This window comes from Accipiter gentilis, chromosome 29, assembly GCF_929443795.1.
Source record: "Accipiter gentilis chromosome 29, bAccGen1.1, whole genome shotgun sequence".
Classification (NCBI taxonomy): Eukaryota; Metazoa; Chordata; class Aves; order Accipitriformes; family Accipitridae; genus Astur; species Astur gentilis.
In genome coordinates this window covers 11,274,324-11,299,977 of record NC_064908.1, presented here as the reverse complement: position 1 = coordinate 11,299,977, position 25,654 = coordinate 11,274,324, and the positions used below count along the sequence as shown (strand labels likewise).

The window sequence follows — 25,654 nt, the reverse complement described above, 5'->3', positions numbered from 1 at the left end:
CTTCCTTTTCAAAGCCATTTCTCGGGTGAATTTCGGCATCACCACACCAGGATCTCTCCCTTGGGGGCATTTGGGGTTTGCTGAGACTATTTCCCCAAGCCCTTCCCTTGCCTGCCTGGCCCCCGAGCAAGCGGCACGGCACAGCCCTGGTTGCACTAGGGATGGAGATCGCTTTTATTTAGTCACTCAAGTGCTTTAGTACAGAAGAACAGATATACAGAGATGATACATGTTTGTGCTTCAACACTTTCAAACATTTAGATTCCAGTAATTTCAAGGTAAACAATTTCCAAGACAGACTAGATTATTTTTTTTTAAGTTTTCCTTTTTGATAAATTATTTTTTATATAAATAACTGTAACAGAAAAAAAATAGTAATGTCCAACATACAAGATCCTGAAGCATTTGCATTGCTAAACCAAGAAGGAACTCAAACGGGGTGGGAGGACCAAGGAGGAACCAACAAATATCAGTGCAATGATACAGCCTTTGCCCTAAAAATATATATTTAACTTTATGGGCAAGGAACAGACGGGGAGGGAAGGGGGGGCTAACCACCAACGAGGCAAGAAAGAGAGATTTGGGGGAAGGAAAAGGGGGTCACAGCCTTCAGAGGGAGAGAACGAAATGATGGACCCCAAAATATTGCAGTGCATCTAATGGCAGGGGAGGGCAGGGGCAATCCTTGGGTGTAAAATAAAAAACCAACTAAAATCAGAGGTTTGGTTAAATCACTATACACCAAGCTTGTAAGAACGTCACAAGACACAGTCATTAATATACACAGAGTCCGGAGGGGGGGGGCCTGGAGAGTGGGGGGGCCTCGGGGCAACGGCACGCTCAGGAACGCTTCACCACGGCATGACACGAGCGGAGCCGGGCGCAGGGGCACCGAGCTTCCGTGGGGATGGAGGGAGAGAGAGAGATATATATATAAAAAAAATGAATTTTTGTTATATATATATATGCATTTTAAGGAATACCCAGAGAAGGGGCAGGCCGGGCTGCAGCAGGGCAGAGGAGCGGCCGTGCAAGCAAACGGGCCCCATCTCCAGGTTTTGACCATTTTGGTCCCTTTTCACATGGGAATTGCCGCAGCGTGAAGCATCCCGGGTGCACTCCCCCACATCCCCGCCACCGAACCCCCGTGCCAGATGTTGGTGTGCACATCTGGCAGGAACACCCACCACCCCGAAAAGACAAGGGACAGGAGACGGCAGTGGGGACCCCCCGGCCGAGAGCGAGCAGCGACACGAGAGCCGAGCCCAGCCCGCGGCGCCTGCCTGAGCAGAGGCTGGAGCGATGGTGGTGCGTCCGTCTGTCCAGACAGGACCCCAACTTTTGGAGAAAGGTTTTTTTCTGTTGGCTTTTGTCGTCATCATTCGCTAGCAATGGGCAGATGGGTTACTCAGCAACGAGCTCCTGGGTGCTTCGGATAGCTGCAGCTACAAATATATAGATTTTTTTTTTTTCCTCTTTTAAACACAATGCATCGGTTTTCTTAATATATTTTTTTTTGGCTGTTGTCCCCTCCCTGTGGATAAAATGAGATGGGGAAGGCGGCAGGAGGGGAGGGGGGGTCAACACAAGAACAAGAGAGAAAGCTGCGCCGGGCCGGGCCGGGGCTGGGGCTGGGTGCAGGATCGCACCCCGGGCCGGGCGCCCGGCGGGGAAGGTGAATTCGGCATCGAGTCGGTGGCGGCGTTTCCTTTTAACTGCTGCTTTCTTCCTCTGTTTTATTGAGTTTCTTCAGCGTGTCCAGCAGTTTCTGTGGGGTGAGGATGTGCGTGGACCCTGCGGGGGCAGAGGAAAAGGGGGGGGGGGGGGATCAGTGATGGTTTCGGGACCCCCTCCCGTTGCACCCCGGCCGCCGGCCCCGCTGTCCCCAGTCTCCCCCCGCGGCGAGGCCTTACCTGGCGGCGACGGCCCCGCACGCCAGTGGAAATGCTTGCGAGAAAATGTACGTCTATGGGGGGCGGGGGGAAGGTTGGGGGGTCACGGATAATGGGAAAGGAACGGAAAAGAAGAAATGAAGGAGATGTGTGGAGCTGGGCAGGATGAGGAGGGGGCCGGGAGGTGCCCGTGCAGCGGGGTCATGGCCAGTGGGGTCACTCCTGGACCCTTCGGGGGTGCAGGAGGCACTGGCCAAAAAGCCACCGGGGTGCACGGGGCGGGAGGCGCGGGCAGGCAGCAGCCGGGCACGGAGGGACCTTCCGCAGGTCGCCCGGCTCTGCCCCTGCCCGCACCGAGCATCGCTGGGGCAAAGGGGTGGTCGGGAGGGGAACGGGGTGGGAGGGGAGGAAGAAAAGGGCTCTCGCCGTCTGCTGCCCCTGGCTCGGGGGTTCGCCGGCACGGTGCCAGCGGCAGGTCCCCGCCGCGCCGCCCTCGCAGCCTCTCCGGCTCTGCGCGGACCAACGCACGGCAGCGGTGGCTCGGGGGGATGCCGTGACGGGTCTCACCAGTAAAAACACCGGCAGCTAAACCCCAGCACGGGATTCGGGGGTCTGCAACGTCGGGGGGCTCCTGCCCATCCAAGGGCACCAAGTGCCGCAAGAGCAAACCTGAGCTTTCCCATCGATTTGGGATTTCAGCCCCATGGCACCCCAGAGCTGGGGGGGTCACGGCAGCGCCCAGCCTTCGCTGTGGGTGACGAGAGGGACTGGAGCTGGGACAAGCGCTGGGGTCCGCCCCGCGTGCCCACTGCTGCCCCAGGCACCAAACCCCCGGCCCCGCTCCAGCTGCCCGCTGCGGGCAGCATCCCGGGATGCTCCGTCCTCTGTCCGGCCCCAGGACGGCTCTGCTGGGCAGGCAGGACCCCGACCCGCTGCCCCCAGCCCCTCCGGCCCCGGCGAGGGGGAACTCATGGCATGAAGGAGCCGGCCAGGTCCGGCCAAGAGACATGGCAGAGGGATGATGGAAGCAGCGCTGGATGCTTTTTCCACCTGGAAGGAGGAACTGCAAGCATTTTCTTATCGGAGAACCCAACGGAAATGAAACCCAAAATAATAATTAAAGAAAGGAGGAACGGAAGAATCAAAGAAAACCCTTCGGGGAGGAAGAGTTTCTTTTTCGTTAGTAAGCTGCCTTTACTTGGTTTCTTTGGCTCACTCCATTGCTGGAGCCTGATCCTCAAATGATACCCTAGTAGAGTCCCTGAAGTCGGGGTGCCTCAGGTCCATGAGAAATTTGGTGGGAGTGAGAATGTGAGTAGAACCTGCAGGAGAACAGAGCGGGGCTGATGGCTGCGCCAAGACCCCCCCACCCCCATTTTTTTGGGGCGAGGAAGGACGCGGTTGCCACCCGGAGCATCATAGGCGCATGCAGGGGATGGACCCCGGAGAGACACGGGATGAGATGGGCGAGAGGCGGGATGGAGCTGGGCAGTGGTGGTGGGTCCAGTGGTGGGGGGACACGGCCGGGGGCTGCAGGAGCTGATGGGGAGGGGGCTGCTGCTCCCAGGGGAATACAAGGAGCAGATAAGATGCTGGCAAGAGGCTCTACCAGGCACCCCAGGCGAGAATCCAGGGACCAGATGAGATGGTGAGGGGCTCCTGCCCCTGCCCTACGATGTGTGTATCCAGCCGTGCTTCCCCAGGGGAATTTTAGGGGACCTAAAAACTCCTTGCTAACATCTGGCAGGGCTTCCATCGTGTCCTCCACACCTGACCCATGGCTCCTCCAGGAGCACAGCCGGGGTGCTGAGACTGAGCACGCAATGCATGTCGTTACACGCATGCTGCCTGTGTGCAAGAGGAAAATGCTTCTCCTGTTGCATGCACAGTGCACATCATGGTCGGCGTGCAGCGTTGCACGCCTCTTTATTGGTTTTTATCCCTGTAATGACCCTGAGGACAAGTGTGCAACACAGGGGCGACAGGAGCCATTCAAGTTGCAAAACCCCCTTCCCTTTCACCCAGATCCTCTTGAACAAAACCAGCCAGGGAGAGGAAAAATGGGAGGAAAACCGGGGATGGGTGGAGGGACACATCCTGTCCCCGGGGAGGGGAGACACAGGGGTGACAGCAGGTGGCAGAAGACCTTTCCGCAGAGTTCCAGCTCCCGCAGTCATCTGGAGCCGGGAATTTGCAGGGTGGTGCAGGGAGCGTGGGATGAGCAGCCAGCGCGACGGGGCGCGGGGTCCGTCCCCGGCTCCCACTCACCTATTAGCACTTCCCACTTGCCGCTGGCTTGTGTCACCTCATAGGCGCAGCGCATCTCGTTCATGCTGACACCACCCAGGATGAAGATGATGAGGCGGGGGCCGCTTCGGTACTCGCCGGGGGCCTTGTTCTTGTGCCAGTGGCCATAGCGGGCACTAGAGAGGGAGAGGAGAGAGATGAAGGATAGGCAGGACGCAACAAACTGCATTGAGTTCACATCTTAACTAAATCCCACATTAATTAGCTCCCACACTTCTGCTAGAGCAGGTAAAGTCCAGCTTTCCAGCCACGAGCGCCGGTCGCTGTTACAGGTAGGGAAACTGAGGCACGGGATGCCTGAATGACGGCAGAGCAGCTCACAGACCTGCTGATGGATACGGCCCCTCCGGGCAGGTGAGGGATGGATGCTGACGGTGATATATGTGCCAATGTATAGGGGGAGGGCGGGAGACCCACCTGACGGCAGTGGTGCTGAAGGAGGCGGAGGAGCGGGTGGAGATGTACGGGTAGTGCTTGGTGTCCAGCTTGTCATCGATGGCGTCCTGCGGGCAGAGCGCCCCGGGGGGGGTTCAGCAAGGAGCCAGGCATGGCCTCTGGCCCAAGAGCCCCTCTGTAGGGCTGTGCCCAGGAGGATTGGCCCAACTGGGTCAGGATTCATTTGCATATATTTGCATAGCCTTACTTTTTGGAACAATTTAGCTGTTTTCCTGTAATAGGGTGCACTTAGCAGGAGGGTAGTGCTTGGCTGCTGTGGGGCAGGGACAGCACAGGGGCGATTAAGGTTATCTGTGAGATGTTGCCCTCTGTAGTCTCCTCTGGTCCTGGGGATGAGGTTTAGGGGTGCCCTGGGCAGGGGAGGGTTTGCATGGATTGGGGTAGAGGAAGGCAAGAGCTGTGTGATTTTGGAAATTGAGGGAGCTGTGGCTCTGCTTGTCATGGGTGCCTGGGAGCAGAGGTGGCACTGAACTGCAGTGATATGCCCCTCCCCAAAATGTGGCTGCAGGGTCTGTCTGTCTGTCTGAGCACGTGGGAAATGTCTGTGTTGGGGAGCAGTTTTGGTGCCTGGGATTCCCCCGGCTCTGGGCAAACCCCGGGAGGTTGCTCTGATTTGGGAGGTTGCTCTGATTCGAGGGGTGGTTTGGGGGGAGCGGGTCAGGAGGAAGGCAGCGCCTGGAAAAAATCACTTCTGGACTCTGTCCAGTGTTACCCAAGCACAGAGCTCATGGGGTACCTCCAGTGGGTACAGGTATGGCTGCGCCCATGGGCGGGGGTGAACGGTGCCGTGCCTGTCCCCTGGCTCAGCTGGGACGTGGACAATGCTGTGACGAGGCCACCCAGCCGTGCCCGTCACAGCACACAGCGCAGCACAAGGAGCAACTAGTTTGTTACGGCATTTTGTATTGCAAGGATGCCATGCGAGCCCGGCCAGGGCCGTGCATCCCACCTGCGGCCAGCATGCACGTGGGGGCCAGAAACATCCCAAACTTGTTGCAGTTGCAGGCAGGGCGCAGCCTGGAGGGCACGTTTTGGGGAGAGTTGTCAGGGTTTGGGCTGGGAGCAGCCAGCTCTCTGCAGTTCCCTTCCTGGGTGGTGCTGAGGTCCCTGCTCTGTCCCCCATCCCTGTCCTTGCTGGCTCACCTCCATGATGTCCTTAATTACGGGGGTCCATCGGGAGAGCTGGTAGGTCTGCTCGCTGATCCGCTCCTTCCGCTCCGGCTTGCTCCGGCGGCGCAGGGTGGACTGGGCAGAAAGAGCACAGGGACACCCTGAGACACGGGGGCTCTGGCAGTGGGATCGGGGCCACCCCAGAGGGGTGCTGGGGGTATCCCAGAGGGTACGCGGTTCCCACAGCAGAGCGGGTGCCATGGTCCTTCTGAGGGGCAACGAGAGCCACAGGGAGCGGGAGGTGGACACTCACATCTGTGATGATGGGCACCCCGAGGTGGGCCATGTTGGTGATGATCTCGCTGTCCTCTGCTGGGATCTGAGCGTGCTGGATCAGCTTGTTCAGGTTCTCCTCGGTGATACCTGGAAATGCAACGGGGAGAGGGCGTCCTCTTGAGAAATGCCTCCTGGTGGGGACACAGTCCCTCCACTGTCACCTTAGGACCCCTGGCCTGGTGGTGGCTGGGGAGACAGGGCTGAGCTTTTCCATCTGGCTTAACTTGGACAAACCCTGAGCTGTTTGCCACCCGGAGCTGCCTGCACATCTTGCCCACCCCTGCCCAGGTGTCCTCCTCACCGTTCTTCAGAAAGATGTAGAGCAAGATGATACGGATCTTGTCATAGGTGCTGACATTCCCATCCAGCAGGATTGGGACAATGGCCCTCATGGGGTCCTTGATCTTCTCACCTTCAGCATCAGTGCCCATGGCCAGGTCCTGCAGAGAACGCACATGCTCATCACACCTCAACCCATGGCTCAGTGCTGAGCTGTGGGGCAGGAGTTGCTGGCCCCAGTCATCCCCATGGGGATGTGGGGGGGGGGGGGTGATGGGGGGGGGGGGGGGAAGCTGGTACCTGTTCAACTCGGCAGAGCTTGTCTACCGTGCCCTGGTAGTGCTTCATGCAGTCCTCAGCCAGGTGCAGGTGGGTCGAGTACTGGGAAGACACAAGCGGTGCAGTCACCCTTGCGGCGGTGGCCGAAGGTCCCCGTGCCACCACCCCGGCCTCAGCACCCTGCCCGCAGCCGGGGACCCTCCAGGGAGAGCTGCCATCACCCGCTCCCCGGGCGGGCTCAGCACCAGCTGCTCTGCACAGACATCTCCCCCCGCTCCTTGTACCTTGCTGAGCTCCTTCTGGTACTGCGGCATCTTCTTCAGCATCTGGGACAGGTCTCTCATGGTGGTCTGCGAGGGAAAGGGACATGGTCACTCGCCCTTAGGGATTTAGAGCTGGGTGCGAGACCATAAGCATGGAGCGGATGACCCTGCCAAGGACTTCTGTCCCCATGCAAGCCCCTCGCAGGGGTTTGGGGACGCCTGCCGTGGCATTGCCGGGTCTCCTCCACTGTGGCTGAATGGCAGGAATGGGGTCTCCAGCTCTGCAAACTGGAATGCGGCAGGGGGAGAAATCCCCCCAGGACCTTCCTCTGGGACCACCATGTGCTTGGCTGAGGCTGAGATAGTGCTTTCAGCTTCTGGCCGCTTTCACACCCTATTTCCACTGGGGTCCCCTCACTGCCACCGATTCAGCATCTCGGGAAGAGAACCGGCTGGGGACAGAGGCAGCCGCTGCAGGACGGGAACGGACCCTGTGCTGGGGGCAAAGTGACCCCCGTGGCGTGGTGCTCAACCAAGGTGCCCCGTTTCCCCAGCCCCAGGCGTAGGGCCAGCACCCCACAGCCATGTCCCCCCATCAGGGACTTGAGCACCCTTGGCCCTTGCAGAGGTCCCCATCGGGTGTCCCCAGGAAACTCCGCCATTTGCCAGCCTGTAGCCAAGTCCCCCAGGTGCCCGTTCCTGCTTGGTGGGCGCAGTCAGGTCACCTTATCGCCTGTGTTCATCCTCTTGCTTGAAGAAAACTCCTTCAGGGACCGGGTCACTTCCCTGGGGAGAGGAGGAGGGCAGAGGCATCAGCGGGGAGGGGACCCTTGCAGTGGGGTGGGTGGCAATGCTGAGCCAACGTCCCACCCAGCTGGAAAACCACCCACAGGGACACTCACTGGGACACCTCGGCGATGTGTTTGTGGCGCAAGGTGACCCACAGGTCGTCGTCCTCGTCCAGGAGAACCTCCTTAATCCGGGCTTCCCCGATGCCGCTCGTCTCATACCTGGGAAGAGGGCAGGGAGCGTCACGGCAGGGACGGGGCTGCGGGGCACGTGGTCCCCTTGCTGCCAGGGAGAATGCGCAGCTCTAGGGGGGTGTGGGGAGATGGGGGGGCACAGGGGCTCTTCTTGGCTCTTATTTCAAGTTGGTTTTGCATCTTGCCTTCAGCTGCTGAATGGTGGGAAGGGATAAAGGGTTGAAAGGTAGAAAAGCCCCTTTGGCATCAATTCTGCCCGTCATGCCTGCCAGACTGCAGGCAGGAATGGTTTCTCCCAACTAATGGCTTGTGATGGATGGAGGGATGCTGAGGCTCAGACTTCATGGTTGAGCTTCCAACTCCCACTCAAGAGCTGGACTCACGAGGGCCATGGCGGTCACGGGGACAACGATGCTGCACTCACTTGTAGACATCATTCTCGATGGGCAGGAGGTCGTAGCTCATTGCCTGGAAGGTCAGCTCATGCAGCACTGGGGAAGCAGGGTCGAAGCCGCGGTCCAGGATGAGGAGCTGGGAGCGAGCCTTGTCCGGACCCTGCAGAGCCAGGGGAAGCCGTCAGCAGCGGGGCTGGGGGCTCCTCCAGCCCCGCAGGCGGTCAGGGGAAGCTGGGTCCCCACTTGGGGTCTGCAACTGCTGCATGGCAGAGCTCGAGTGGAACTTTAGGAGTGAAGCATCACCCGAGCATCCTCCCCCAGTGCTTCTGGCACCATCCCCGCTCACCTCACCCATGGTGGGGTCATCAGCCTTGTAGGCATCCAGCTTGTCCTGGATGAGCTGCGCCAGCATGGCATTGTCCTTGTAATCCCTGGGGGAGGCAGAAGGAGAGGTCAGCTCCCTGGGGCGGGTGGTTCTGGCCAGCATGGGATGGGGAGGAGCTGCTGGTTTCCCTGTGCAATGTCCTTGGGTCGTGGGAGAGGAGGGACCTGAGCAGGTTTTGTTGCCCATTTCCACCTCTCCTTGGGGTGCTCACTTGGTGCCACTTGGATTTTAGGGCCCTAACCCCCTCCCCACTCTCCAAAGCATCTTCAAGTCTGAGCCTATTTTTACACTGAGCACAGGTGTCTGTCCATCCCACCACCTCCTCCGTCCCCACGCCCTCACCAGCACCGGACACAGCGTGGCCTCATCCGTGCCCCGTGCTTGGCACGGCCCCAGCTTCACTGAGCTGCTGGGGGAGAGGGCAGGTCCCTGAGGGGGTGCCGATCTCGCTGCCCTTACCCCCTGTACCGCACGGCCGGGTACTCCTTCAGTGTGGCGCACAGCGTGGCGATCTGCTCGGCCAGGCGCTCCAGGATCGGGTTCTTCATCTGGGCCTTGTGGGGGCTGTAAAAGCTTTGGAAGGAGTCGGCCGAATCCAGGGAGTAAACCTGGGAGGTGCAGCAGGAAGGAGGTGAGAGGGGATGCGCTGCGGGGGACGTCCGGAGGAGAGCAGCCCCGCAGGACAACCCAGTGGGTTTGGAAATTCAACCCCAGTCAAAGGTCCCCAGCTGAGCCTGGGACTGGGCAGCCGGAGCTCAGTGATGCTCAGGGCATCCTTTGGGCTTTTGGCTGCCAGCTCTGGACCCTGATGCCTTCCCCAGATCCGGCTCCACGGCACGGTCCCTACCCACGTGTAGCCCCCCAGGGTGAGCAGAGGAGGCAGGAGACCCCCTGCCCACAGCAGTCACCTGCTCCCAGGCAGGAAACCAGGGACCTTGGGGACAAGTGGGGACACGCTGCTCCCTGGCCATGACACCAGTAAGGACCAGAAGGCAATTTGGCTGTGTGTGGGGATGCCAAGAGGTCATCTTCCACCTGTCTGTCTCCCCAGAAATGCTGAGGCTTGAAGGGTTAAATGGCACCAAAGAGGTCCAGCACCATCTGTCCCTCCCTGTCCCCCTCGTCCCCATGTCCCCAGCAGGGGCAGATGGCACAGGGCCGGTGCCCTTGGCTGGGGAGCGTGCCGGCAGCGCACAGAGCTGGCCACTGCAGCCACCGGCACAGGGCCAAAGCGCGGCGCCCGCTAAATCCCCTGCAGCGGATCAGCCCTGAGAAGTAATCAAAGGAGACAGCGAGGCAGAGCCGAGCAGGGGGCGAGGAGCTGGCCGAGAGGGATGCAAGGCTGTTACACAAACCCTGGTGGGCTGGAGAAGGACCCAGAGCATCCCCCAGCTGTCCCATCCCCTGGACCACCTCAGCGGGGACGGTCCCCAGCCCGGCCTCACCTGCGACTCGGAGGGGAGGAAGGCAATGTTGATCTCCGTCAGGGTTTTGATGACCTTGGCGGCACGTGATTTCACCAGCTCATTGAAGAGGGCATCAGGGCAAGCTGCAAGGGGAGGAAGAGGAGGAGGAGGGTAGCGCTCAGCATCCCTGCATCCCCACTTGCTTGCATGCGTTTTAGTGACAGGGACTTTCCCTCCCCTCCGGGTACTCACAGTCAGTGAAGAAGACGTGGGCAGCTCTGTACTTGGAGGTGGGGGGATCCTTGAAGTCGTTGATGAGGGAGTGGACGGACTGCAAGAGAGAAGGGACCAGCTGGGCTGGGCACGGTGGCACCGCGGGCATCTTGGCAGGGTCACCCAGGGTCCTCCCTCCTGGCACGGGGGGAAGCTCTGCACCTCTGGCCCACCACCCCAGCAGCACTGCCAGCCTCGCTAGAGCCAAGATGCTTCCCATGGGCATGGCTGCTTGCCCCAGTGTGGGCATCCCCCTGCTTCCCCCAGGCCAAGGCCATACCCGCCCCCCATCCCTCCCCATGCCCCACACCGTGTATTCACCTTCTCAGAGGGGGTGATGAGATAGACGGCCTCCAGGCTGGGCAGCGGCTCCCGGCGCTTGTTGATGTCTTCCACAACTGGGGGAAAAACAAGGGCCATGGCAGGGCCGGGTGCTGGCAGGGGCACTCAGCTAGGCAGGGTTGTTGGATATCCCACGACAGCACAGGACCAGCCCTGCCAACTCCCCTGTGTCCAAAATGTCCCCAGCCGCTCGCCCCTGCCCACCCAGGAGCTGGGGCAGGGGCTGTGCCCACCCTGTCCCAGCCCCGCGGTGCCCCACTGGGGCTGCATGTGTGGGTGCCTGGCAAGGTCCTGGGGGTCCGGTGGATTCATCTGTGTGCTCCCGTGCTGCTGTTGCCTTGGTTTATTCCCACATCCCTCCGCTGGAGGGGACTGCCTGGGGGTGATGCTCTGGTGGTACCCGGGCTGGGGCAAATCCTCACTGCCCCGAACACCTCCGGATGCACAGCCTGGGATTGCTTTCTCCTTTCCAAGTGCTGCGGGGAGCTATTTATAGGGCTGACATAAAATAACACCTGGTCTTCTCCTCGGACTGAGATCCTGCCTGGGCAGAAGGTGTTTGGGCTCCTCCAGCCCCAGCAGGCAAGGAGGAAGGCTGTGAAACATGAGCCTGGCACCAAGACAGTCGTCCAAGAGCAATGGGAGGTAGCGTGTCTCCATCCCAAGTGGGATGGGGCTGGGTGAGGGCCGTGCCACCGCCTCGACTGGCCTGTGCCAGCCTGGAAATGCCTTTGCGGTTCCTCTGGTTCAGAGGGAGGTTTTGCCCTTCCTACAATGAGGTTTGCGAGAGACAGCTGTGACCCGGTACTCACTCGTTATGCCCTCCGTCATGATGTCGGTCATCTTGCAGCAGGAGGAGAGCATACGCATGCTGAGCTGGTCCACCACCAGCACCTGGGGAGAGGGGCTGTGAGCTGGGACACGGCAGGCAGCCAGGGAACTGCCCTTCCCCACCCCTCCACCCACCCTTGGGGGCTCCTTGCCCGCACCTACCCCTTTCCCTGCTTCCTCCTCCCCACCCTCCTCCTCCTCCTCTTCTCCCGGCCCCCCTGGGGTTTGGCACTCACCTTCCATTCGCCCTTCTTCTTCACTTTCCGGATCACATCGTGCATAATCTCTGCAAGAGAGGGAGCGTAGGAGGGGGGTGGGCACCCCAAGTGCCCCCCTCTAGCACCCCTGGGCCTGTCGGCAGCAGCAGGATCTTCGCTGGGGCCACCGAAACCCCCACCCATGCGCGGGGCCATGCCGAGCCCCGCTCCCCCGGTGCCTTTTCTGATGGGGGTGGTTTTGGGGTACCCAAGGAGGGGAAGTCACATCCCAGCCCTGTTTTTATCTCGTGCTTGGCACTAACAGATGGAGCCCACTCCGGTGGGGAGCCGTGGGCTGACAGAGGGTTGGGGGTCCCTTGGGGGAGCCTGGGGGCCACCCCACACATCTCAGCCCTAATCCGAAGCACCGGGAAAACAACAGCGGCTTAAGAGCTCCTTTTAGAAACAAGAATCAAGCAGCCTGAGCCTGTTCCTTGTAATCCCCCACAATCTCATTTTGTCTCCCGTGGCCGCCAGGCTTACACAACCAGCCAGGACGGCAGCACCCGCGGGTCCCCCTGCACCCCAGGGACCCCTCGGGGCTGGGGCCAGCCCACGCCCATATTCCCGGGCACAGATACCGTGGGCCAGCCTGCAGGGCTGCTCCCCGTGGGGTGCAGGCTAAGGACATCTGAGGAGGTGGCCCTGGGAGTGGGATGGGAATGTCACCTTTCAGGGCTGGGCTGCAGGAAGGGGGTTTCAAGCCTTGCCAGAGTAAGTACTTGCCCTCCTGCCAGACACATGTGCTGCCTGAACATCTGTGTTGGGGGCCATGAGGTGCCCCCAAAACCCTGAAGGTCCTTTTTTTACCCTTGTGTATGAACCATCACCACTTGCAGAGCAGGGACATGCTGGGGAAAAGAGTCTGTGTTTGAGAGCGGCTGCACCATGTCCTCTGCATGGTGCTTCTCCCTGGCTTTCTCCCCTGGAGGGTTTTGCTCTGACCCTCTGGTCACAGGGAAAGGGATGGAAACGCCAGGTTAAAACCCAATTAGGAAATGTTTCTAAACTAGAAAACGTGCAAAGTGTGGGGAGCCCATTGCTGAGGGTGTCACCCTGCCAGCCACAGCCTTGGGACCCTTCCCCTGTGGGACTGACCTCAGTGGTGCCAGTCCCCTGGGTAAAGTTCAATTTGGGTTTATATGGGGCAGTTTGGGGGCCTAAATTTGTCCCTTTTTTAGAATAAGGCTTGAGGGATGTATGCAGAGGGGACTGCTCTGGGAGCACCTACCCCTAGAAACTCCTGCTTTTGGGTGATGCTGAATTTGGACAAAACACCCCATTTTCCCAGCCCCCACCCCCACTGGCGGTTTGCACAGGTACAAGCGGCTTGGGGCCGGCCGGGGCCTCACAGCCGCCCTGCGCTGCATGGAACATCCTCACCGGGAGAGCAGAGGGTCCCTGCCAGGCTCGGCTCGGCCCCGGCCCCCCAAGGGGATGCTCCCTGTGGTTTCCCCACACTGTTGGGCTCATTCACTGTGCCACCATCCAAACACTCCGTGGTGATTTCCCAGGCTCAGTGAGGCTGTAACACTGCCTGGGCTGCCTGCAAGGCTCAGAGCCGCAGCACAGGGATGACAACTGGTGCCACCAGGGATAAAACGGGAGGCCCTGAGCGCTGCTGGTGTCTGTCCTGCTGTAAAACCTGGAGGCAGCAGTTCCCACCACCGCACATCCATGTTCTTCCCAGCAACATCTGCCTCGGGAGAGCCCCAGAAGGGTGCTGGCCATGAACTCGGGGTCCTGCCTGCCCGTGGTCACATCCTTTAGCCTCGCCACCAGTACCGGGGGTGCAGGGCACGTCCAGACCGGGGAAGAGGGGATGGAGGGTAACTGGGTACAGATGCTCTGTACCCCTGAGCTGGACACTGCCTGGGGGGGAAAAGCTGCTGCCTGCACCCATGCGCGCTGCCCACCCGCATCCAGGTCACCCACGCAGCAAAAAAGCGAACCAGGAATTGTCCTCTACCGTGGGCAGGAGCTGGCAGCGAGGGCTGCCCGTGTGTCCCCGGTCCTGCCCTCTGGTCCTCTGCTGGCGCAGAAGCGGAGCCGGGAAGGAGGGATGCCAGCGCATCCCCCCTCTTCCTTTCATTACTCACGTTTGGCTCCTTCCCCGGAGCAAGGATCCAGGAATAACAGTGCTGTTTACAAGGCAGCACGCACGCGCTCTCCATCCCACACCAACAGCCTCAATCAGAAATGACGGGGAGTAAAACACGGAGGGCCGTGGCAGTGCACCATGTGCCAGGCGGCGATACTGGCTAGGAAGTGGTCAGGGTCTGGCTGTGAGCAGGCAGAAAGAAATCCTGCACCTATGGTGAAAACACCGCTTTGCTCCAGGACCGGGAAGGGAAGGAAGGAAGGAGGCTGGGAATGAACATCCTGGGGCCCAGGGGAAGGTGCTGTCGGTGCAAAGGTTCTTGTGGCTCGGCTGGCTCAGTACTCCCGGCACCCTCCGTTTGCTGCAGCAAGGCAGGTGGACGGGAATCCAGGGCAGGAGAGCCCAAAAAGGGCTCCCCAAAGAGCTGCCTCATCCACCCCCAAGCTTGTCCTTGCTGTGGCAGCTGCTGCAGAAGACATTCCGTCTTCAGCACCTGGCTTTGTGGGAACTCTCTCTCTTTTTCATGTGTATGGGCTGAGCTGGATGTGTGCGATGGGGGGAGCATCTGGCTGTGCATCTCCCGGTGCAAAGTGCTGTCATGTCCCCTGGCCTGATCCTGGCACCAAGATGGGCCTCCCAGAGCAGAAACTGGGCACCTCTGAGGGTGATTGCTCTGAGCTTTGTTGTTTTAGGGCATCCATGCCCTGGTCAGAGGTGGGCCCCCATCAGCACCGGGGACCAGCCCTGCTCCCAGCCTGCTGCAGAGCTGCCCTGTGCCTGGGCTGCAGACTGGCACAGCCATTCCCTAAACCGATGTCCTCTCCTGCCTTTGACCACGGGTCAGATCTGGCTCCAAAGGTCTGCTTTTCCACCGGCTGCCAAAGCCAGCTCAGAGCCTGGGCAAGGCTGGGAAAGAGGCAGATCCACAGAGCACCCTCCAGAGGCTCCGGGTGGGTACAGGGCACAAACCTGAGCAAAAGCCTGAGATCACGGTGTCACATTTGGAGGAGGCCATGACCTGCACCTCCTGGGTGTCCTTGCAGCAGCCACTAAACCCTCAGGTTAGGGAAGAGTGGTCTGTTAGCTCTTGGGTGGACCAAGAGGGCAACACTAAATGCTGGGGGTGGCCAGGTCTGGCACAGAAAGTGGGAAGATGTGGGAATTTTGAGGTGAAAATGTGCAGATGTACGAGGATACAGCTGCTCCCTGGGGCTGTTTTGGCTAACGTGGCTGCTAGCAGTGGAGCTGGATGCTGTTTGTGTTGCTGTGGCTGGGAAGCTGGGCAGGAGGTGAGCACTGCCTACAGCCCTGGGAGGAGCAGGGAGCTTCCCAGGCATCTCTGAACAAGGACCTTGCCTTTGCTGTGGGGCACCAGCAGCGTGTCACCTCTTGGTGGGTAAGAACAGCTCTGGGTGACACCATCTGCATCTACATCCCAGTTAGCCTAATGTATCACCCTTCCTGACCAGCATCCCACCGGTGGAAGGGCTCCTGGGGCACTGCTCACTGCGGTGCTGGGGCTGCCAGGTGGGAGGTGAGCACAAGGGGATGGATGAGGCACCGAGGATTTGGCCAAGGCCAGAGCTGAGAAGACACCCGGACCTGTCCTCAGAGCAGGGCAATTTCTAAGCAGCCTCTCTGGCAAGGGCACATCTAACCAGGAGAAGGGATGCCAGCGCATACGAGCTATCCAAAATGAGCAACACCAGGGAAGGCATCCTAGAGCCAATTCTACACTCAGGGGAAGTTACAGGATCAGCAAAAGACTCCCAGGGAAATGGCAGCTTCTCCATTCCCTAAGGTCCTCAAGTCAAGCCTGGCCACCTCCCAGGAAGCAGTGCTCTCACATCCCCATATTAGCAGGTCAGATGTTGCCGCCTGTGTCCCCAAATGGTCTGGCCAGCCAGAGCTTTTAGGCTCTAACGTCAGTTGGTGATGCTCACAGTCAAGCTTTTCATCTTGGAGATAAACCAGGTTTCAGGGGAAAAAAACCGCATACGCTTATCTCATCCAGTGCCTCCAACACTTGGCTTGTCTGGACCTACCACGTTGCATCTGTTTCCTTCAGGCTGGAAGAATTTTAATTACCATTTCTACCAAGAACGGACAATACAGACAGCTCTGGACTTATCCTCCAATGTAGAGACAACATCAATGCCTATGGACAATGAAGCGCATCTCACCTGCGAATGGAAGACCTCCAGCGCTCTTGAGTAAAATGGTCTTAAAAGTGCAATCATGGAGATGACATGCTTGAGAGCAACCTCCTCCCCCGGCCCATCACCTGCAGTTAGGCTTGTTCTCGTGGTGATGCGTGGCATGAAAATGACCCACCGCATTGTTTTCAAGCAGGGCCAGAAGCTTGTGACACGGTAGCCTAGTAGGACTTGAGCCCATACGTCACTCCAAGAGGCTTAGCCCACATTATTTATACCAAGCTGGCTGGGCAGCCTTTCTCCAGGCCTGCCTTGCCTCACCTGCTCATGGCAACAAGCAACCAGCCCTGTGTCTCCGACTGGTTCTGGGGGAAGAGGGACCAACCCTGTCACCGCTTGTGCCCACACCAACAAAGCTATGACCAAGCACAACCTGTGCTGAGACGGACTCATTTTGGGACGCCCCAAGCCCGCTATCCTCCTTCAGAACAAGCCTGAAACCTAACGAGCAGCCCTGACCTCCACTGGTCGGTGGAAGCAGTAAAACCTTGTCCTGGCCACCACCCTGCCCTGGAGCACCAGGACGGGTGAGGGATGCCGCAGCACTGACCCAAGCCTGGCCTGTGCCAGCAGCATGGCCAAGCCCTTCCCTCCTGGAGCAATGCAGGAGGCCAAACCCCTGCTGCTCAGAAATGCTCCTTTGCTGCCATGTCCCAGGACTCCATGGGCTGCACACCTTGGCCTGATGCGGTAAGGGAAGATGGAGTTGCTGTATGGATGGGCAACAGGCTGTAGGAATTGCCCAAGGAGACGAGCGGTCCTAACCACAGGGGCCTTTTCCCTGTCACAGGCAGGGCTCAGTCCTTTCACTCTCCTCATGCATGCTCTGTTTCGGGATACAAAATCCCAGAGCAGCTCTGGAGAGCCAGATCACAGAAATCCATGGTGAGGTTTGCTCAAGACCCACTTCTCTTAAAAAGCTGTCATGCTGCATCTCCAAGACAAACATGTTTGGCTTTGGGTTGGCCTGGCAACTGCTTTTTTGCTGGTTCATTAACGAATTGCTTAAGACAGTGTGAATGTTACATAGATACAACCATGTTTGAATGTAGTGGAGCATGTATCTGCCTCTGAACATCCTCAGTTGAGGACCTCTAGGTGCCAGTGTACCATCCCCAATAAAATAGGCTTCAGGGACCAGACGATGGCAGGAAGGGCATCAACCCCATTCAGGACATAGAGAATAACTTCATTTACAGAAGGCAAAGCCCAGCTGATGTCCTTCAGTGTGGCTAAGAGCCATCTCAGGCATGATTTGAGTCTGGAGATCACTGTGTCCATAAACCAAGAAAGTCTCAAACATCTCCCCTCCAGCAGTCTATGTCCTAAACACCTATTTTTCTCACTGGATTATTTCTGGTGCCCACCTGGAAGACCTCAGCCTTTCTGGAGGACATGTGCCTCATGTAGGAACACACTGATGGTGCAGCCCAGGTGCCGTCCAGCTGCAGCAAGTCCTGCATGGGCAGAATTGCCCAGGCTCAACTTCATCCTTTCCTCCCCAACCCTGCATGAGGTGAACTTTGATATTTTCACATCCAGAGCAGCACCGCACATCTCCCTCACGGCCACTGGTGAAACATGCGACGTGTTGAAGCCACACCGAGCAGTATTTGTGCTACTCTGGGGAGCTGTGCAGTGCTGCTTTGCTGCTGGGGCTCTAGCTTCAAGGATTAGTCACTGTAATCATCATAGTAACCTGTGATTAATTCCTCCTTTTCCTATTTGCGCTGTTCTCATGAAGGATGTACGTATTTATACCTGCCAGCCAAAGCCATGGGAAACCTGCATAGCCCAGAGAGAAGGAGGACAGAGCCCTGGAGGTCTTGAACTCTTTAGAAATTGAATAACACACCTAAAAGGAAATAAGGGAAATGAAATGTATGATCGCACCCACGAATCGCTCTCACTGACTGCACTGGAGAAACAGGGTAAAATTCACAAGGATTTTCACTGCAGGATCACTCCAGGCACAGTTTCCTCGGGTCTGCACAAGGATCTGAGAGTTGAGCAGCGCTTCTTCATCTGGGTAGAGTCAATGGGCCACAGACCACATCAGATCCCTTTTGAAGGCATCACCTTTCACTAACGCTTGTCCTCTTCCACCAGGTGTTTCCATCCCCAGCAGAGACCCTGTACCTGGCTGTCAGCGGCTGTAGGTGCTGTTGGTGTAGCCAATGTTGGCAGTGCTTCAGTGCCAAGAGAAGCCAAGAGCTTTCCTGCAGCAGGAAGGCACACACGGCATGTCACAGCATCCCGGAGGGGAGGTGACCCTCTCCCAGGGGTAAGTCATGCTCTCCTGTGTGTGCAGCCATGACTTCCTGAGCTGGTTCTTCTCTGCCTTGAACCAAGAGGGAGCAAAACGCCAATAAATTGGGGCTCTTCAGGCTTGGCTCGGTGGGAATCCAGGCTGGACTAGTCTCCTGCACCCACATGGACAGCGCGGACAGGCTGGAGGGCAGCTGATGTGTGCCTGAGCTGGTCCAACTCCGAGTGGTCTTTGCTGCTCCCTTAGCGACACGTCAAACCATCTGATGGGCTCCATAAATGACCCTATAGCACATGTCTCAATGCATGTGGGCATGCACATTGATGTGTTTGTGCGTGTACGTGGGCAATGTGGAAGCCCATAAATTAATGCACCTTCAGCTTGATCTATTTTTGCACTCTCCAAAACACTAGAGCCAAGTTCCTTCCTGCACCGTGAGTTGGTGGACACAGCATCTGCTTCTCAGCATGCAACTAAAAGCCATGTGACGATGATTCTCTTTTTAAATGTGTTGATTTTGTGGGAAGAGGGAAGGAATCTCTCCTGGGACATTTTTCCCGGGAGGTGCAGAGGAATGAGACCCAGACCTTACTTTTCAAGACGGAAAGAGTCTAAGTCCTCTATATTGGTGGCTTTTTTCAACCTTCTTGCACATGCAGACACTGGTGGGTGGATGTAGACCTGCCAAAGTGAGGTTTGTCATTCTTGGTGACCTTCCATGGTCACACACAGGCAAGTATTTCTCAGCCCCTGGAGCAGACCATGGTTTAGAGACTGAAATTGCTCTACCCTGTGAAGGTGAGCCCTGAATTTTGCATATATTTTTTCAAGCTTCTCCAACCTGGAGCCAATGTTGGAGGCTAGAGAGACCCTGGTGACAGGGCTAAAGGCCTGAGCAGAGGCTTTGCCAGGTGCCTGTTCCTATACCAACACGGGCCAGGCGGCACCGTGCCGCCCTCGGGACTCCCCAGAGTTGGGGATTGGAAGAGTGGGCTGCCCAGGAAGCGACTGGCTTCAGGGTCTGCTCCCACCCCTGGGGGACAGGGCGCAGAGACCCTCTCCTCCTCACCCATCCACTTCTCCATCACACTGAGACCAGGCTCTGCCCCCATGCAGGCAGGAGGATGCAACGTGCATCCCTGCAACGGTCCCACCAGCACCAGCCAGCCCTGTGCCCTTCGCTGCCTCCTCTTCCTCTGCTTGGCAGACACCTTGCCAGACCTGGCTCTGGGGCAGCACACAAGCCTCACACCCTGGGTCCCGAGATGAGCCCGGAGCATCCTCAAGGAGCAGCACCTGGCCCCTGAAGTCTCCCTGTGCCCTCGGCAAAGGGGTGGTGGGAGCAGCGAGGTGCCCCAAGCAGCCTGGGTGAGTCATGCTCCAGCAACCCGGCAGCAGGTCCCCGGGGCCCCTGGCTGTGCCCCGAGGCTGGCAGCAGCAGGCAGCCCTGCCCCTGCCTCCTCCCTGTACCCGGAGGTGCAGCACAGCCAGTGCAGCTCGGCGTGAGCCTGTGTCCCTGAGTCATCACACCCCAGCGCTGGACAGGCAGGGATGGACCCTTGAGAAGTACAGATGGGGACACCGACTGAGACGGTACGGCAGGGAGTGCAGTACGTGGGTGCTGAGGGCCCATGAGACCTCGTCTAGGCAGGATTTAAGCGTGGGGGTCCTCAGTGCGGCTCCGGCAGGCAGGCACCCGGGCACAGGTCAGCTCTGCGGGAGGCTGTATAGGCAAGGATGCTCCGTGGGAGGATCAGCTGGTGTCCTGGGGGAAAGGTGTTTTCTTGCTGTCTCTGGAAGTGAGCAGGGCGCTCCCTTATCCCGGGGCTGCTCTGCTTCTCCCATGTCTTGCTGCCCACGACAGCAACACGAGCAAACAGCAACACAAGCAAAAGGAAGCCCTCGGGGAGGTTTCTCTCCTCTTCCAGGTAAAGGGGTCCAGGGGTTTTCAGATCCAGCACGGGCATCACCTCTGTATGCTCTCGCTAGGTGTCTTGCACCAGCCCACCATGGTGGCAGGCGCTGCACAGGTGTCACCCCTGCAGCACGGCCCGTCTTCCCTCACTGGTGATGGTTTAATGAAGTAAACCCAGTCTCCTCCTCCTCTCCACTGCAGGGTGCTGCAGGAGAGCGGGGACCGGGCTGTGCAGGAGAAGCTTGGGGCAGGCTGCCCCGAGAAGATCCGAGGAGGCCCTGGGGCAAGAGAGGATGGGAGGAATGTTCATGTGGTGGGAATTAGATGAAGATTTGGGGATGGGTGTCCTCAGAGGTGGGACCAGCTGCCACACTTGGGTGAGTTTTTTCTAACCAGCACCAGAGCAAAGCGACTGGTTCTCTGGTGGGGCTCCCTGGGAGGTGCCCGCAGAGCGAACAGAAGACACACCAGGAGGACCTGCTCCTCGGGCAACACCTCCGGGGCTGAGCGCACTCAGCTCCAACCCCAGCCAGATGAAAGCAAATCCTGGAGGGATGCAGCCATCGCTGCTGGCTACCGCAGGGAGGCACAGGGACAGCCCCCCTAGCACGCACCCCACGGCTCTGGGGGGCGACAATCCAGTTGTGCCGATCTCCTGCAACACTCACCCACCTCATCCCCCTGCCCACCTCCTCCCAGCTTTCCAAGGGCCTTCAAAACCCATCTTGTTATGGCACCAGCTGGTCAGAAGAATAATCCGCGTCTGGAGGGAAGCCAGGGCAGAATGCAGCTCCGGAGGGGGGGCCTGCCGGAGTGAGCCATGGCAACACGGCAGCATCCTTCTTCCTCGGGAGGGAGCCCAGCAGGGATACCCTGCCCTGGGGTCAGCCCCAGGCTTGGACCTCTTGCTCCTTACGAGCAAGCATCTTCTGCAGGTAAACCTTTGGGGAATCCCTGCCTGAAAGCAGGCTGGCGCAGTGAGGGAGAGCCAGGGAAATCTTGTGCTAGCCGCATTGGTGCCCAGGGAAGGGGGAGGTCTGGGTACCCTGCAGACTGGTCCTAACTTGGGGGGAGCAGCTCCGGCTGAAAACAGCACCTCAAGGCAGGAACTGACCCACCAAGACCAGGAGCTTCCCGTGGCAGCCTGAGGAGCACCTCGAGCCCCGTGGGAGGGGAGAGCTGAACCCCACAGGGTGCTCCTCCAAGGGCCCCGTCCCTTGCTCCTATGCAGCATTTTGCCTGCGCGAACCCTGCTCTCTCCTTCCAAACACCCACGCTCCGCCGATAGCCCCGCTATAGCACTGATGCCCAGCTGCCAGTTATCATTTTCAGTCCGGAATGATATTTTTCAGGGAAGAACAGAGCAGTTTGTTACTAAACCCTGAAGGGAAGGATTGAGCCAGATTTCCCTGATGCTGCCTTGAACCTCCGTGTGCGTGTCTGCGTGTGTGTGCTCTCTCCCAGCCTATTTCAGCGCAGAGACAATGAATGGAAATAAGGGACGCGCAGTGGCACTGGTCTCTGTCCCCTCTTTAGCCAGGGCACTGGATAAGCTGGATGGGGCCCTGCCTGGGGGTGCGTGGGTGGCTGGTCCAGCTTCAGCCCCCCCCCCACACACACACACCCGGCTGGGCTGGGAGCAGCCCCTCTCCCCACCCCGAAGGCGAGGAGACCAACCCCTCCAAAAGAAAACCCAGCAAAGCAGAAGAGCCAACCTCCCCCCTCCCCAAAGCTGATCCTGCAGCAGAGAAACAAGGGGGCATTGCCCTGCCTTTTCCCTTTCGTTTTGCAGCTGGCTGGGCTCTAACCCCCAATGCAGCACCCCAGGGCGCCGGGGGGAGGGGGGGGGGGGGCGGATTATGGCGCAGCCCCCCATCCCCGGGGCAGGTAACCACTGGGAACAAAGCAGGAACATCAATCCAGGGGGATATTCCCCCCCCCCTTCAGATCACCACCCACCCGATCACACCACCAGCCCCGGCCGCACCATCTGCAGCCTGCGCGGGAGGGATTCGCTGCACAACGCGGCGGCTGCCGGAGCCACCCCACCCGCGGGGATTTCACCCACGTACACACCCCCCCCCCCCACACACCCCCCCACGCACACCCCCCAGATTACACACCAACCACCCCCCCCCCAAAAAAAAAAAAAAAAAAAAAAGAAAAAGAAAGGAGACCCGGCCCCGGCTGGCCACGATGCCACGGAAATAAATCCTGCAAGAGGAGCGGGGAGGGACGAGACGGGCTTTTCATGGCTGCGGGGAGCCCGGGGGAAGTTTCCACCGGTTCCTGCCGTTGCTGCTCTTCATTTAGTTATTTTTTTAATGCGGGGTTTTTCGCTTTAATTTTGCTACGGGGAAACGAGATGCAACCCGCCCCCCCCCCCCCCCCAAGCCTCGGGCGTTTTGGAGAACACCCCCCCCCCCCCCCCCTCCGCCATCAAGACGTTGAAAATATCATCTTGCAACAGCCGGGGGAAGGAGGAAGCAAACCCGGGGTTGCTCCGTTCCCACCCGCCTTCCTCCCCCCACCCCGGAGCTCGGCTGCCAAAAATAGCATGGTGGATCGCGACCCCAAAGGGCGCAGAAATGCCCGGGTGGGTGGGTTGGGGGGGGGGGGGGGGGGCACGGCCGCCCCGAGATCAGGGAAGCGAAGTCACGTCCGGGAAAAAAAAAATAAAAAAAAAATCATTAAAGCGGGATTTGCTGCAGACAAAGCCGAGAGGCGCCCGGCCTGTCACCGTCGGCGGCGCTGGGGGGGTTCTGCACAGCCGGACATCCCTGTGCCCCCCCCGGCCCCCCTCCCCGGGCTCAGACCCCCCCATGGAGGGGGGGGATTGGGCTTTCCTGATTGTATTCTGATGAGGCGATCGCCCCTCGGCCATTTAGGAACCAGAGGCGGGGGGGGGGGGGGAGACTCGAGAGCCTCTCGCTTCCTTTTTCCACCGCCCCCCCTTCTCCTCCCCTCCCCTCAGCACTGCAGAAAAATCCCAACAGCCTCAACACCCCCCCCCCCCCAAAAAAATAAAAATTAAATAAACAAAACCCAGAGGAAGACAGCCAGCCCCGACCCCCCCAGCCCACCGGGCGGCTTGTCCCCACGTCCTGCCGGCTGCCCCACGGGGGTGTCCCGTCGCCCCCTCCCGCCGCCCCGAGGGTCCGTATTGCGCATCCGCAGCATCCCCCCACCCGCGGAAAAGGGGAGCCGCAGCCTGGCCAGTTTCACGCCCCCCCCCACCCCCCTCCCCGCGGGGTGCTCAAGTAGCGCGGCCGGACGCGGATCTTACTTTCTCCCACCACAGCCTTGAGTCCGATGGGGGCCATGTCTCCGTGCCGGGGGGGGTCGGCAGCGGCTGGGGAAGGATATTGGGGGGGGGCACCCACACACAGCCGGACGAGGCTGCGGGTGGCGGGTGCAGCGCCGGGCGGCGCAAGGATGCGGAGGGAGGGAAGGGGGGGGGGGGGAGAACGGGCGGGCCGGGGCGGGCGGGGGGGGGCAGCGGGCTCCGGCGGCCGCGGCGGGGCTCAGCTGACTGCGCGGAGGGGAGGGGCGGCGGGGGGGCGGGACGCGCGTCACTCCGCCCCGCCCCCGCCCCGCCCCGCGCCGCAGCGCAGCGCCCGCCCGCCGCCGCGGAGCGCCCCCTGGCACCCGGCATCGCCCCGCACCCGGCATCCACTCCCGCACCCGGCATCCACCCCGCACCCGGCATCCCCCCCGCACCCGGCATCCACCCCGCACAAGGCATCCACCCCCGCACCCGGCATCCCCCCCGCACCCGGCATCCACTCCCGCACACGGCATTCCCCCCCGCACCCGGCATCCCTCCCCGCACCCGGCATCACCCCCCTGGCACCCAGCATCACCCCGCACCCAGCATCCCTCCCCCACACCCAGCATACCCCCGCACCCAGCATATCCCCCCCGCACCCAGCATACCACCCCCCGCACCCAGCATATCCCTGCAACCAGCATCCCGCCCCCGTACCCAGCATCCCCCCCCGTGCCCCCCAGGGCTCAGCTCTGCACCTCCGGGTCTGTTTTGCCAGCACCGAAGCAAAGCACTGCCCCCCCCCTTCCCCCGCCATAGGGCGGTAGGACCCCCCCCCCCCCCCAGGGCTGCAGCACCTTCTTGGGGGGAGAGGCCCTGCCCGGGACAGCGGAGATGGCAGTGGGGAGGGGTCCCTATGGTGTCTCAGGCTTATTTTCCAGCAAAATATCCCCCCCGCCCCCGCCCCACGCAGGGGATGCAGACACCCTGTGGCCACCCCCAGGCGTTGGGCACGGCCAGGGCTGTAAATCTCGGGGCAAAGGCTGGGTGCTCGCCCGGCACCCGGCACGGCAGCTCCTCACACCCGGGTGCCGCTGCAGGAGGGTGCCTTCTCCTCCGAGCTGGGGTGCGGGGTGCGTACCGGGGGTGCCGGCCTCTGCGGTTGGCCCCAAGCTGGCTCCCGGGGTTGTGCTGAGGGGATTTGAGTGTTTCTGTGCTTCTCCCTTCCAAACCTGGGCAGGGCGTGATGGGATGAAGAGGGAAAAATGGGAAAGGAGGTGGGAAACAGTGCGATGCTCGCACAGACCCTGAGCTAACGGCAGAGTGCTCCAGAAACAGGCTGTGCCTGCAGGTATAGAGAGGGATATATATACATATTTATATGTACAGCTGTATAAATATTCACCCCGTCACTCAGAGGCGATGCAGGACAGGGGGTGCCTGGGGACACAGGACACCAAAGGAGAGTCTGGAGGGACGGTGGGGTGATGAAGGCCCGTGCTCCAGCCCAGCCGCGTGGGTTCCCAGCATCCCTGGGTCAGGCAGATATGCGGCTTGATCCTTTGCTTTAAAACGTGTTCTCTTCAATGCTTCCTTAAAAATAAGCTGGAGTCGAGTTTGCCAGAGCCACCGGACTCTCTGCCAACCACAGGCTATAAATACCAGCAGGCTATTTAAGAGTGAGGTGTTTATATTCCTTTCCCATCCTGCTGTCAATCTTCCCGGTGAGGCCAAGCATCGCTTGTCTGTAGGCAAAAATACGGCACGTGTACAGAGCTGCAGGTGAGCCGGCACCCATCTGCTGTGGGTCCCTGCGGTGTCCCCCCTCTCTGCCCTCAGGGATACTCGGCTCCCTGGCAGCCGGGTGGTTCTCCTGCATCCATCACATCTGGTGGAAAAAAATGAAGAAAGAAAGAGTGAAGCTTGCTTCATTTGAAAAATCAGCAACCAAACCTTGACCGCCCCGATCCGCAGGCTGCATGGGCAAAGGTGGGGGGATAGTGGCTGGGGATGGAGGCCTTGGAGGTGAGTGCTGGGAGAGCAGGGACAGAAGAGTCCTGCCGCTGGTGGGGTGGAGAGAGGGCTGCCTCC

General features: G+C 59.7%; 2 protein-coding genes across 3 annotated transcripts in view; both read right to left on the bottom strand.

Moving 5' to 3' along the window:
• The window catches only part of ATP6V1G1 (ATPase H+ transporting V1 subunit G1), a 107,995-nt gene extending 104,076 nt beyond the window's left edge, over positions 1–3,919 (bottom strand). Inside the window, exon 1 of the mRNA XM_049832510.1 lies at positions 3,897–3,919. The gene's annotated coding sequence lies outside the window, so the exon portion shown is untranslated. The remainder of the gene's footprint in view (positions 1–3,896) is intronic.
• On the bottom strand, positions 151–23,735 carry STXBP1 (syntaxin binding protein 1). Of its 2 annotated transcripts, XM_049832496.1 has the most exons (20): positions 23,582–23,735; positions 11,774–11,823; positions 11,519–11,600; positions 10,686–10,762; positions 10,344–10,422; positions 10,131–10,234; positions 9,145–9,293; positions 8,647–8,731; positions 8,330–8,460; positions 7,825–7,932; positions 7,648–7,708; positions 6,944–7,009; positions 6,681–6,761; positions 6,403–6,541; positions 6,079–6,188; positions 5,799–5,900; positions 4,617–4,702; positions 4,161–4,315; positions 3,091–3,214; positions 151–1,794 (listed from the first exon to the last, which is right to left on the bottom strand). In XM_049832496.1, exons 1-19 carry the CDS (start codon positions 23,616–23,618, stop codon positions 3,105–3,107), a joined length of 1,812 nt encoding a protein of 603 aa, XP_049688453.1. In that variant the 5' UTR covers positions 23,619–23,735; the 3' UTR covers positions 151–1,794; positions 3,091–3,104. The 2 variants fall into 2 exon arrangements, with proteins under 2 accessions (XP_049688453.1, XP_049688454.1); XM_049832497.1 differs by lacking the exon at positions 3,091–3,214.
• Between the last annotated feature and the right edge of the window lie 1,919 nt (positions 23,736–25,654).

Coding starts and splice junctions, on each gene's coding strand:
- STXBP1 (XM_049832496.1), bottom strand. CDS start 23,618: ATGGCCCCCATCGGACTCAAGGCTGTGGTGGGAGAAA. Junction 7,709..7,824: donor CACATCGCCGAGGTGTCCCA/GTGAGTGTCCCT, acceptor TCCTCTCCCCAG/GGAAGTGACCCGGTCCCTGA. Junction 3,215..4,160: donor CAAGTGGGAAGTGCTAATAG/GTGAGTGGGAGC, acceptor GTTCTCCTGCAG/GTTCTACTCACATTCTCACT.